The following is a 12,059-nucleotide window of genomic DNA, read 5'->3' on the forward strand; positions in this document are numbered from 1 at the left end:
TTTGCTTATGCTTTGCAGACTTCCCTTCAAACTGTATCTGACTTCCAGTTACATGGCATGTTATGAGAATCAAAGAATCAAGACAGTTTTCTTTTCTCGGTTCAAGAAGGACAGGGAACTGCTGGAGAGGGTCCAGCGTAGGGCAACAAAGATGATTAAGGGAGTGGAGCACCTCCCGTATGAAGAAAGGCTGAGGGAGCTGGGTCTCTTTAGTTTGGAGAAGAGGAGACTGAGGGGTGACCTTATTAATAAATATATAAAGGGTGAGTGCCACGAGGATGGAGCCAGGCTCTTCTCGGTGGCAAACAATGATAGGACAAGGGGTAATGGGTACAGACTGGAACACAAGAGGTCCCACTTAAATATGAGAAGAAACTTCTTCACAGTGAGGGTAACAGAGCGCTGGAACAGGCTGCCCAGGGAGGTTGTGGAGTCTCCTTCTCTGGAGACATTCAAAACCCACCTGGACATGTTCCTGTGCGACCTCACCTAGGCGTTCCTGCTCCAGCAGGGGGATTGGACTAGATGATCTTTTGAGGTCCCTTCCAATCCCAAACATACTGTGATTTTGTGATTTCTGTTCAGTTCTTAGGAAATGTAAATTCTACCTTCTTGTCCCTCACTGACCTCATATGCTTTAAGACAACATTTCCCACTAATAATTCCAGCTCTCCTACTTAGGAAAAGTAGGAATATGTGGCACGGGAGCTGTTTTCAGGAGTCTGTGAGACTTGGTATCCTAAAGGCTGATCTGAAACTTTCAGTAAATGGTCAGGGAAGAGGACGAGAAGTACTATTTTGGAGTATGAAAATGAAGGTTGTTTAGGAGACTGTGTGTATGTATACTGTTTCTGCTTATTCTTTAAAAACATACTCTTTCTTCAAGTAATGAACAAATTATTGTAATTGATTATTTTAAAAAGATAATACTGTACTTGACCTTTTTGTATCTCTGAGACACTCCTGCAGCCAGTTTTGCCCTGATTGCTAGTGTCCATTCTTTCATTCCTTTTGGGAAGTTCCCAAAGAGCTGAAGAAAAAAACCCAGCCCATTAAGTTTATTAATGTTTTTCATGCCATTGAATAGAGAATGATGTTCCTTTTATGTAGAAATATATAGGCTGGTTAGTTTCACATCCCCTATAGCCTTGTCATATTACTGTGGGAAAATTGCTTTGCTTGTTTTTAGCTCATGATGCTCATTCATAGAGTAAGTATAAAAATTTATGTGATGAGTGGCAGTTACAAGACTTAATTAATTAATTAATTTTTAAAAAGTAGATATATTTTTGAAATATGAAAACAGTATAGTATAATTTTTGGTCAGCAATAATAATTTGATGAGCAAGATTAAAGAAAGATGAAAAGGAAAAAGAAAATAATGGTTTCCAGACTTCCATTGATAAGTGAACATTTTATCAAAGGCTGATGATTACTAATTGGAGGGCTAAATGACAAGTAATTTCATTTAGGTCAATAAGATACTACCATGTGAGATTGGAATCAGGTCTTATCAGCAATACTACATGCCATGTAGCAGTTTTAAGATGAACAAGTGCTCTTAATTCTCTGACCTCTCTCCCCTTTGAGTAATGCAGAAAATGTTTCTGTTTGTATGGCTGGCTAATTCCACTACAACTGTAAATGCTTGAATTTTTGTGCAGGCATTATTATTTGGTATTATTTTATTTTGAAAATAAATTATGCCAGCTCTAGAAAATTAGAATCTAAGTTTCAGTCAAAGACTTTAATTTTGACCGATGGTTGATCATGTTATGATGATGGAGATGTTAAAGAGGATGTTGGATTTTACATAGCAGATCTAGAATCCACTTTTTATAGGTACATAATTCCTCTGGTGACCATTAAAAATTGAGAGCAGTTAGGGATATTCGCTCCTAAACTGTATGTTTCAAGTCTTATCTCAAGAAGCATTTCTGTCCTACTCTGGTGAAAGCCCTTCATTACCATGGTACTAGTAAATATTTTTTACTCATGGTTCTCTTTCAGTTGTATATTAAAAAAAAATTATTTCAGTCCTGAGTTGAATATTTTGATTGGCAAGGCATATGCTTACCTTTTTATAAAAAAATACTTCATCGTCTGTCTTTTTAATATTTTTTTCTAGTTCTAAGAAAATTTCTAATTCTAATTCTAAGAAAAAACTGAAGACCATCTCCCTATACTATTTTTTTGTGTGTCTGTAATTTAAGAGGATGTGATTCAGTCATTCTCTTCTAGGCTTTCCTACTTCTTTGCCTTTTGTCTTTCTGAAGTGTTCTGCAGCAGAGAGCTGTGACTAGATTAATCACAGTATGGTTGGGGTTGGAAGGGACCTCTGGAGATTGGGGTGTTTTTTCTTTTAATACAGTAGCTGTGACCCTCCACCTGCAAAGATACTATCAATGCCATGATCATATTAGTTTTACTGAGCCAAAATACATTCTGAGCACATAAATTAGAGCATGAATACTTACATGTCTGCTCTTTTGTCACTATTTCTGCAAAGCACATTATCTTTGTAGAAAGTCATCGTAGGTGAGATCACAGAAGGTGAACAGCTATTATAAAAAAATCTTGTCTTAAACTTGGGGTTGAGAATTGTTTCCTTTAGTGAAGAAATGTACGTTTTTATTATGCTTTACCTAAGTGCTGACACTTCAGTCATGAAGGACTGATGTGCTGTGCAAGAAAAATACCTTACAAAATCCTAGCATACTTTTTTTTTTTCCCTTCTATCTGCTGGGCATGTGCAGAATTCTGGGAAAAAAAAAAAAAAAAAAAAGAGAGAAGTATTTGATTAGGTACCTACATCTGGATTAGGTGCAAATGTTTGTTAAAAACATCCCATGCCTTTTGTAAACAAAATGTAATCAAAACTGGAAGGAATGGAAAGACTTGCTTAAAAAGTGCTTAAAGAGCCATTAGATATTCCCCTATTTTAAATTGCAAATTTTGTCTTTACTGGTTCAACAACTTCTTTGTGAGGCTCTGTACAGAAAAATCACGCTTATTTTCTCACAGCTATTTATTATTTTCAGAACACAGGTGGTCTGAAATATTTGTATTGTACCTTAATGACTCTGAGATATGCAACAGATTTATTTCTAATTTTATGTCTTAAGTAACTTTTGAAAGGCAGAACCCACAAACTTATTTTATTTAAAAGACTTACACCAAACAATATATAATTGATTTATCGATATAGTGCTTCTCCCTCAAAGAAAAAGATGTTTTTCTATTTTCTTTTTAGGAAGGAGGCACAGCTGGATGAAGAAGGACAGTTTCTTGTCAGAATAATTTACGATGATTCGAAAACCTATGATCTGGTTGCAGCTGCAAGCAAGGTCCTTAGTAAGTAATACAGCTATCTTTGCCCATTCAGCACATAAAAGGTACAGCCCCCACCCCCCACAAAAAAAATCCATGTACCAGAGAGAAACAGGATTTATCATAGAGTAAGTGAAAACAGGGTATTGGTCAAAGAGAGAATATTTTAAAAATCTCAGAAGAGAGGATTTTTTTTTTTAATTTATCTAAGATATTTTTATTCCTTTTATTCCTTGAAGTGATTATTACTTCCAAAGTATTCCCAGTCATAGATACCCCTTAAACTGTAGTAATGTACCTTGTCCTTAGAGCTTGGTGTTACGAGCCATCATGAAGTAACAATATACTGCTGTAACTACCTTGCCAGTACATCCAGGTTTCAAACACTGCTGCAAGAGCAGCCTGTGAATGAATCCCTGATCTCTTTGCTGAGCAAGCATGCAGAGTTACAGAAACATTTGTGGCATGAGCACATCTCATTTCATATCTGGGTCCCGTTCATTTTCAGTCATTGCAACTCTGGTCTGGAATTGAAAAGGTAGGATTATGCCCATTAGAATTATTTTATCTGAAGACCCAAGTGTGGTATGAATTTGTTCTGAATCAGTAATTAGCCAAGAACATGCTATACATTCATGAAATGCACAATGTAGCAAGGTCATAGTGGTAATTGGTAAATTACCACCTAATGAAATTCCTGTATTGAATACTCATTATTTGCCATGTGGATCCTGAATCTTGTTTTTCTCATATTCTTGACCTACTGGATCTGGGTAGTGTTTAGGTACTGTCTTGTTTATTAATATGAGACTGAAGTAGTAAACAAAGTGCATGAAATGCAGAGTTTGGACTGAATTATATTTTCCTGTTTTAACTAGATCTAAATGCCGGGGAAATTCTTCAGATGTTTGGGAAGATGTTTTTTGTGTTTTGTCAAGAATCTGGTTATGATACAATTCTACGTGTCTTGGGCTCAAACGTCAGAGAGTTTTTGCAGGTAAGAATTTTGTGCCAAATTATATTGGGTACCAGACAGAAATATGGTCTAGTCAACAGGTTAGATTGAGATTTGGAGATAACAGTTGTACTGTATAATCTTCCAGTTATTTGTGGAGAGGTGTCTGAAAACTTTCTTCTGTGGTATTTATATTCTGTAGAGCTTTCCACTGCTGAGCAGTTTTGGCATTGTTCTCTTTCCCTCTCAGTTAGTATATTATTCACTTACTTGATAGAATAATAATTTGCCTGTAGCATCTTTGAATGTTCAATTTTATAAAAAGGGACTGAGAAGGCAGGTAAGCTGGGGTTGCAGAGACATTCACAAAACTGAAATTTCATTTGAAATTCCAAAGAAAAGTTTTAAACAGGAGTTTTTGTATGTAACAGAAGTATGGAGTACAAGAGACATGAAAAAAAACACCAATTCAAATTTTCTGTGTGTGTGTTAAGTAAAAAGACTTACCTTTTTTATACTAACAGAAGATGTGGTCTTCAGATTTGTACGATATTTCTTTTCCTTAGTTATCTTTTACTATAAATACTAGTTATTTCTAATTGTACATTATGTACAGATCTAGTGCTCATACACAGCTCATCTCTATGCCATTATCCTTTATCCATAAGCTGAAAGTGGGCTAGAGCAGCAGTGAAGCGAGTTTTTGTGCTTTCCTAACTGCACACAGCGTGATACTGCACTGGAAAACAAAACAAGAATGATTTTTCAGTACCATGGAACGTAGTGACTTCTCTAAAGTGTGATTTCTACATGTAGAAAAAATTGGCTTATCTTTTTTGTCACCTGAAAATTGTTCACTTAAAAAACCACTTTGATTTAAGACTTATGGTATATATCACTCTTGGAGACAACTGTGTGCAGTAATGAATTTACAAACACTGAACTGATTAAGATTTCATGGGAGATTGCCCAGAAGCTAAGTGTCAAATCTCTATTGATTTTCACCAGAAATTTAGCAGCCTCTTGTCATCTGTTCCCTTAAAATCTCTCCAAGAGCAATCAGTAAAAAGAGCAGAGTGCATAGTTTACTGGAGTACTAGAATATTTACTTCTGTGTCTCATTACCTGCCCCAAAATCTTGGATTATTCCAGAGTACCCTAAATGAAGTCAACGGAGACTTCTTTTAAAAATCCCATGGACTGTAATTGCTGGGCAGATGGACAGGGTATGTCTGTGCTCCAACATGTGCATACCACGTGTGGTCTGTATACTGTTGTCTGTCTGTGAGATGTGACATCCTTTATCTTTCATAGCTTCATTCACAGGCTGCCCTCAAAGCAAGCCTTCAGGTGAATGTAAGTTTTAAAGATGAGTCACGTACTGAAGTTGTAGATAGGATTGAGCAAGTGTAGGGGAGGAATTAAAAAAAGGTGTAGCTGGCCCGGTGCTCCATCACTTTGGGTACACATAGGTGGGCCAGTCCTTCCCTGTTCCTTTCCCTTATCCCCTTTTCCATACAGTATACTTCTCTTTCCATTCCTTGCCCTGTGTGATTATGAAAAGACTGGACATGTTTGTAGTACACACCAAACCTCTATAAAAATGTGAACAGCTTACGTTTGTATGCTTCTAATGACAGTATTTTAAGCTGCTTTCTTTGAATTTCAGTGTTAACAGATTACTTTGGCTATTACATACTTCTGTAAGTTTTAACAGGACTAATGTATTAGTAGCTGTGCCAAAAGTGTACTTTCTAGCTTTCTGTTGTTAAGGAAAATCAGTGTAATCTGTGATTTATTACTTTTGCATCTTCCAGCAGTTAATTAGATCAGGAAACTGATTTATATACTTATTACAAAAATAGGTGCAGATTTGGTCTAATGTGCTGAACTTTTGTCTGATTCTTAAAATCTATAATAGAATTCCAAAAGGTGCTTCTTGAAATCTGTACTGAGTCCAGGATGTATGAAAAAATTGAAGGCTGCAGTTTTTTGAAGCATATGAAAATAATTCTCATGTTTATGTCCCATTTCCCCTGACATCTTCGAGAAAATTTAGTTTTTTCATAGATGAAAAACAGGTACTTCAAGCTTCATGAAAAAGGAAAAAGATAGCATGACTAAATCTGGTATTTATATTTTCTATGAAACACACAGGCCTGGAAATATTGCCAATCATATTGAAAGACACCATGCCAAAGAGAAGCAGTGTGAAAAGAGTTTCCCAAGAAACTCCGAGTGTGCTTTTATGTTATGTTCGGTAGCTTTCTACTGAATGAAAATCAAACCCTGGAGTAGTGATTAGTAGTCTTATTGAGGTGCTTTTGCATTGTTCATAATTGCAGTGCAATAAACTTCAGGGGACTAATTCCTCTTTTAGAAAAGTTTCCAGATGCTCTGTACCACACAGGGCTCAACAGCATATCTTTATATTTCAGGTGCCAATCACAACTCTTTTGCTTTTAGACAGGCCAGGATCAGCCTGATTTAGTGTCACTGCTTGTTCTTGCTTGGAGATTCCTTTGTGTTTCACCACGGAGTTGATCAGTGCTCTCCAGAGCTCTAGAATTAGTGTCTCTGGACACAGCACGAGCTCTGACATACATCTGAGGAGCCAAGGATTCAAAGAGAGAGCTCAACCTATTATCATCTGTACCTGACCATACCTCTGGTCCAGAGTAGGTGAACAAACCAGAAAAAAAGACACATTTGTTCTTCCAGAAACTGCAATATCAATTTAGAATGGATCAAACACAATAAAAAATAGGAGTGGGAGTGACAATGACAATGTCTAAACAGGATCTGGGAGTGATTTCAGCTTCTTGATCTGGAAACACATCTCTATCTCATCTCGAGTATGTGTTGGAGCAAGATTTTGAATATAATAAGCTCTTTGCTCACCCCATAATCTGTGTGCATGGGGAGAAAAGACACATTGGGGACTGGAAAGCAGCTGCAATACATCCTGGGCAAGTCCCCACTCTGGATGACTAGAGAGTAGAGACTGAAGGGTATATCACATGGGCTTGCCTGTGACACTGCTTGGACAAAGTCAGCAGTAATGGGGTAGTAAGGTGGTCTTGAAGAATGAGGCTACTGCTATTTGTTAGCAAGACATGCCAGAAATACATATTAATAATTAGACAGCAGTCTTGGAAAAGTTCTGTCCTTGACATTGGCTATTTCCCATAACAAACTCCTTTTGAAATTAATTCTTCAGGTGTTGATGATGGTGTAACTCGAAGGTTATCCTACTTACCCATGTATCTCCTTAAGACTTTTTTTCCAAAAGGTCAATAGATCCCAGCTGTTTTTGAGGCATATGTACTGAAAGAGCAGTCCTGCACCCCATTAAGGAGATTGTGAAGCTCTCCCTTGGAGCCAGTGAGATCTCTCGCTCTTTTCTCATCCACACTCTTTGAAAGCAGTCTCTTCCAGTTTCACTGTCTTAAACCCTGCAAAGAGCTTCAGAGGTTGCCTTCAAGTGTTACACTTTTTGCAATGAATTAATTGAATGACAACTAACAGCTGGAATGAATTGACTCCCAGATTGTTGCCTCTTCAAGTTTTAATTTAGAGGTGTTGATATAGCAACAAAAACCTGAATTTGAAACAAACTAAAAATCTGAAGGAGGAAGTTCCAGGTTGAGTGCATCCTACGGAATTAATTTCTAAGAGTCCCATTTCCTCTGGAGGCTTCCCAGGAGAAGAAGCAGCTGTTCGAGCACTTCACAGCTCACATGAAATCAAGTTCAGTATGCTTCCACAAATTTGATGACCGACAGATGCTCATGAAAGGTGGAGAACGGCCCAGACAGCAAAATGAAAATATTTTCACCTCACTTCTCCTTGTGCTGGCAGAGAGCAATGTGCAAAGCCTGGTGCTAGCAGTTACCTGGGAGGGTGGGAGAAAAACATTGGAAATGTGCAGTAATGTTCTGGACTTAAGATGTAAAGGAGTTGCATGAATTTTATAATGTAGGTAAAAATTATGTGGGTTGCGGCACTATCCAGAAAGGTTCCTCTAGGTTGCTCTTTCTGTGTTAAATGTACAGTAAATAGTAAACTAGAGCCTTGATAATTGCTTCATAATCAAAGTTGGAGCTAACGTTGTGTTCTAAGTGCGATTTTGATTTCATTGTTCTCTTAATTGTCCTTATTGGATATGCCTATCAATGTATCATTTAACTTTCCTCTCCAGACAGCAATTTTTCTGGTCAAAATTTAAAGTTAAATACATAAGATGTCCAGGACATCAGCTGGGAAAATAGAAGACCTCTTCCCTTTCTTTGATAACCTGTTCTGAAACATTATTACAGCAGCTGTGATGTGTTTCGTGTATTCTATGGATTTTTTTCAATTATTCTCAAAGGAAGTGTGTATTTGAGGTTAGTCTTTGATTGCTTAAAACTTTTCTTTAAAATTTGAGACCCCGTAAACTTGGGTTGACTGTTATGATGTCAGAATTAGATTCATGTTTATTCAGACATGCGTATTTGCAGCTGAGTATCTCAAAATACAGCATAGTCAAGCATGAATTCTTAATATTTGGAGTAATTTTTAATAGTGCCAGTTTTGATGACTTTCGTTGTCTCAATATTGCCACAGTAGATGGAAAGAGTATCACAAGCTACCTGAAAAGCCTGCTATGATGGCAGTTCTACAAGTAATAAGGCAAATACACTGGGAGTGTGAGCAGTAGGAAAAAGGAGATGTTCAGATTAGATAGCATATGTATGTACTTACTATCTTCAGAACTAATAAGTGAATGCCTTATAATCATGTTTCTAATTTCTTCTTCCAGAACCTGGATGCCTTGCATGACCACCTTGCTACCATTTACCCAGGTATGCGAGCCCCTTCCTTTAGATGCACTGATGCGGAGAAGGGGAAAGGACTCATTCTGCATTACTATTCGGAAAGAGAAGGCCTCCAGGATATTGTTATTGGAATCATCAAAACAGTAGCTCAACAGATCCACGGTACAGAAATAGATATGAAGGTAATGTCTGAAGGGATGTACACATTGGAAGTTTATGTCAGGAGGACAAAATCAAGAAAATCAAAAGTGAAGTGATGGCAAACGGTAATTTTCATTGTTGCTGTCCTCTGTCAAGCAGTGGCATCGGTACTGACTCAGGAAGAGCCATCATGATTTGTGTTGCTTTAAGGACATGTCGGCCGTGTGCTGTGCAGGTCAGCACTAATTTGCAAACAGACCCTATCAGGAACAGTTCAGGACAATATTCCCTTATTCAAACAAGGAGACAGCGTGTACAGAAATTACGTACTGGGTTGTTTGGGGTGGTTTTTTCCACTTCATGTTTGGCATATATTTCTTACTGTCTACTGTGTTCTGTGAGAACATGGACATTTTGTCCCTGTGTCCTAGATTCTTCACCTATTAGTATGTGCAAACTGTGAGGCTGATGTGTGTTGATGAGGCCTGGCTGCTGAGCAGAGGATTTTCCTCCAGCCTGCATGCCAGGTCTGCCCCAGAACCAAGATGTGCTTGTGGATCTCATGCTACCACTGTGTGGGCGTGTGGCTGGATATGCACCTGCTGCCCCAGAAGTGGAAAAATGTTAACTCAGTCACAGTTTACATAATGTCATGTGTGCTAAGTCCCTTGGGAGACGGGAAAGAGTCTGTTGTTTTGTGTCCACGCAGAGCAACAGGAAGATTTAATTGATCAGGCCTTTCATATGTAGCAGTATAAAATCAGATCTTGATCCAAGTTGCTGATATATCTGTGGAAAATCAGCAAATAAAATCTTTTTGCTGTTAGAAATATTACAACTGATATAAAATATTTTTCACCAAGGAGAAAAGAATCTAAGCAGGTACAGCAAGCATTCTTTTTTTTTTTTTTTTGACTGCTTGTCATGGTTTAAGGGACACTACTCCTAGTCACATTACATTTTTAGCACAGTTTCATTGTATACTTGCTCAGAAAATCCATTCCAGTTTCATGAGTGTGTCACAAAAACATGATAAGAGATTTACAAGGAACCCAATGACAAAGGAATTTGTATTGCTATTTTGAAGGATTTGCCTTTTAGGTTTCTTGTTATAAGCTAGCTCAGTTTTAAAGTGAGTGGCTACTTCTGCATAGTGATGGTTATATATGGAATGTCCTAATTTGGATTCTACTTTGTAGAAATCTATAGCTCAGACTTTTACAGCAGGTGTTAGATACAGAAGGATGCAACAGAATCAAAACAATCTTCTTCTCATGTCCGTGTTTGTTCAAGGTGTTGAGACAGGCAAGAACGACTGTGTTGGAAAGTTGGCTGCAAGGCTGCTGAAGCTGTTGCTTGACAGGCATTTTTCTTGGTAGCACAGGCAGCTCACGCAGTCTCCCTTCTGCTGCTCAAGCTTGTCCTACAACAGGTTCTTCAGCTGTGTCTCTCCAGCTGTTGTGAAGCTGTAAAATAAACTAGACTGGGGAAATGAACTGGGTTCTAAATAACAGGGGTTTTTTTTGTCTGGGTTATTTTTATCCACATCTGTTCCTGTGTGTGGTTTGGTGTTCTGTCTATCAGAGTTCTGCCAGCACAGTTGAGGGGTTGTGCAGAGACAAGAAGGGGCAGTGTAGAAATATGGGTTGTGCAAAGCAGCTACCAGGACAAACTTGGGACAAACTGCATCCTCGCTGTGAATGTTACTTTGTTGAGAAGATTGTATTGGAGGGTACTAATATCCATCAAGGACTTCTCACAAATAATATATGTACCAAAGAGGTTTAAATATTGGTTCTAAACTTACTTATCATTTCAAATTGACTTTGTTAGGCTTTTCTGAATATTCTATTGTTGTACTGCAATTAAGACATTTAAGTCAAACCTATTTTAAGTGAGCACAAAGTTTAACTTAAATTCAAACTATTCTTCCAGACCATCTCAGATAAAAGCACATAGCTGCCTAAAAATTAGTATTACCTCTAAACAGAAGAAAGTGTATATATTGTCTGTATTTTGTTCTGTCTGTTACCCTGTTTTTTCCTTTGTCCTCGTCAAAAGTCATGTGCCCTTGACCCAGAACTTTTTCTTGTCTCTGCTACTTAATAAGGCCTAGCCTTTGACACCTTCAGTGACATTAAATAGTGCTTTACTCCATGGGTACTCAAACTTCAGTGGTAGATAAGCAAAGAATAATCAGTTGCTTGTTTCTGTAAGGTGAGAGTGCCAAAATTTGCAGCTTATCCACACAAACAATGAAAGCCTCTCCATTAGTTCACAGGTCAACTATTAATCATTAATGCTATAGAGTGAGGGTTTTAAAGCAGAGTAAGTCTGCCAGTGTGGTACCTGGCTAGTTTTGTGCTGTTTAAAGAAATGAGAACAAGAGAAAAAAATTGACTGACTTCTTTCATCTCCATCTCTTGCCTTGTGATTTAGTCAATGAATGCTTTCATGTTTGAGACATTGTTTGAAATAGCACAGCACAGAAAAACAATGCAGTTGCTTTTTACCTACTCGGTTTTTGTGGACCAGTCAGGTACATATGGATAAGATCCTCCTGACCCTTTCGCAGGCTCAACAGTGCCAGCTGTTCTGACTGTCATATTACTAATGGCAATATAAAAAAAAAAGCCAGTATACAACCAGCTGCAGAGTTTACCTAAAAACTACTTACATACTCACAGAGGACAAGAAGTACTGATCCGTTCATTGAAATGCTGGCTATATATGAAGATAGGTCAATCACGGAGCATGATCAGCCTTTAATTCTATCACAAAGGCAGCTGGAAGCTTCTTCAACTCCAGGCCTG

At 37.8% G+C, this 12,059-nt stretch overlaps 1 protein-coding gene across 4 annotated transcripts in view; it reads left to right on the forward strand.

The window, feature by feature from the left end:
• GUCY1B1 (guanylate cyclase 1 soluble subunit beta 1) overlaps positions 1–12,059 on the forward strand; it is a 49,559-nt gene that overhangs the window by 13,799 nt on the left and 23,701 nt on the right. For all 4 annotated transcript variants that reach the window (XM_082051496.1, XM_082051497.1, XM_082051498.1 and 1 more), the window contains 3 exons: positions 3,254–3,354; positions 4,209–4,327; positions 9,090–9,287. In XM_082051496.1, the coding sequence (XP_081907622.1) occupies positions 3,254–3,354; positions 4,209–4,327; positions 9,090–9,287 (418 nt within the window). The remainder of the gene's footprint in view (positions 1–3,253; positions 3,355–4,208; positions 4,328–9,089; positions 9,288–12,059) is intronic.

This window comes from Streptopelia decaocto (genome assembly GCF_964273445.1).
Source record: "Streptopelia decaocto genome assembly, chromosome: 4".
Lineage (NCBI taxonomy): Eukaryota > Metazoa > Chordata > Aves > Columbiformes > Columbidae > Streptopelia > Streptopelia decaocto.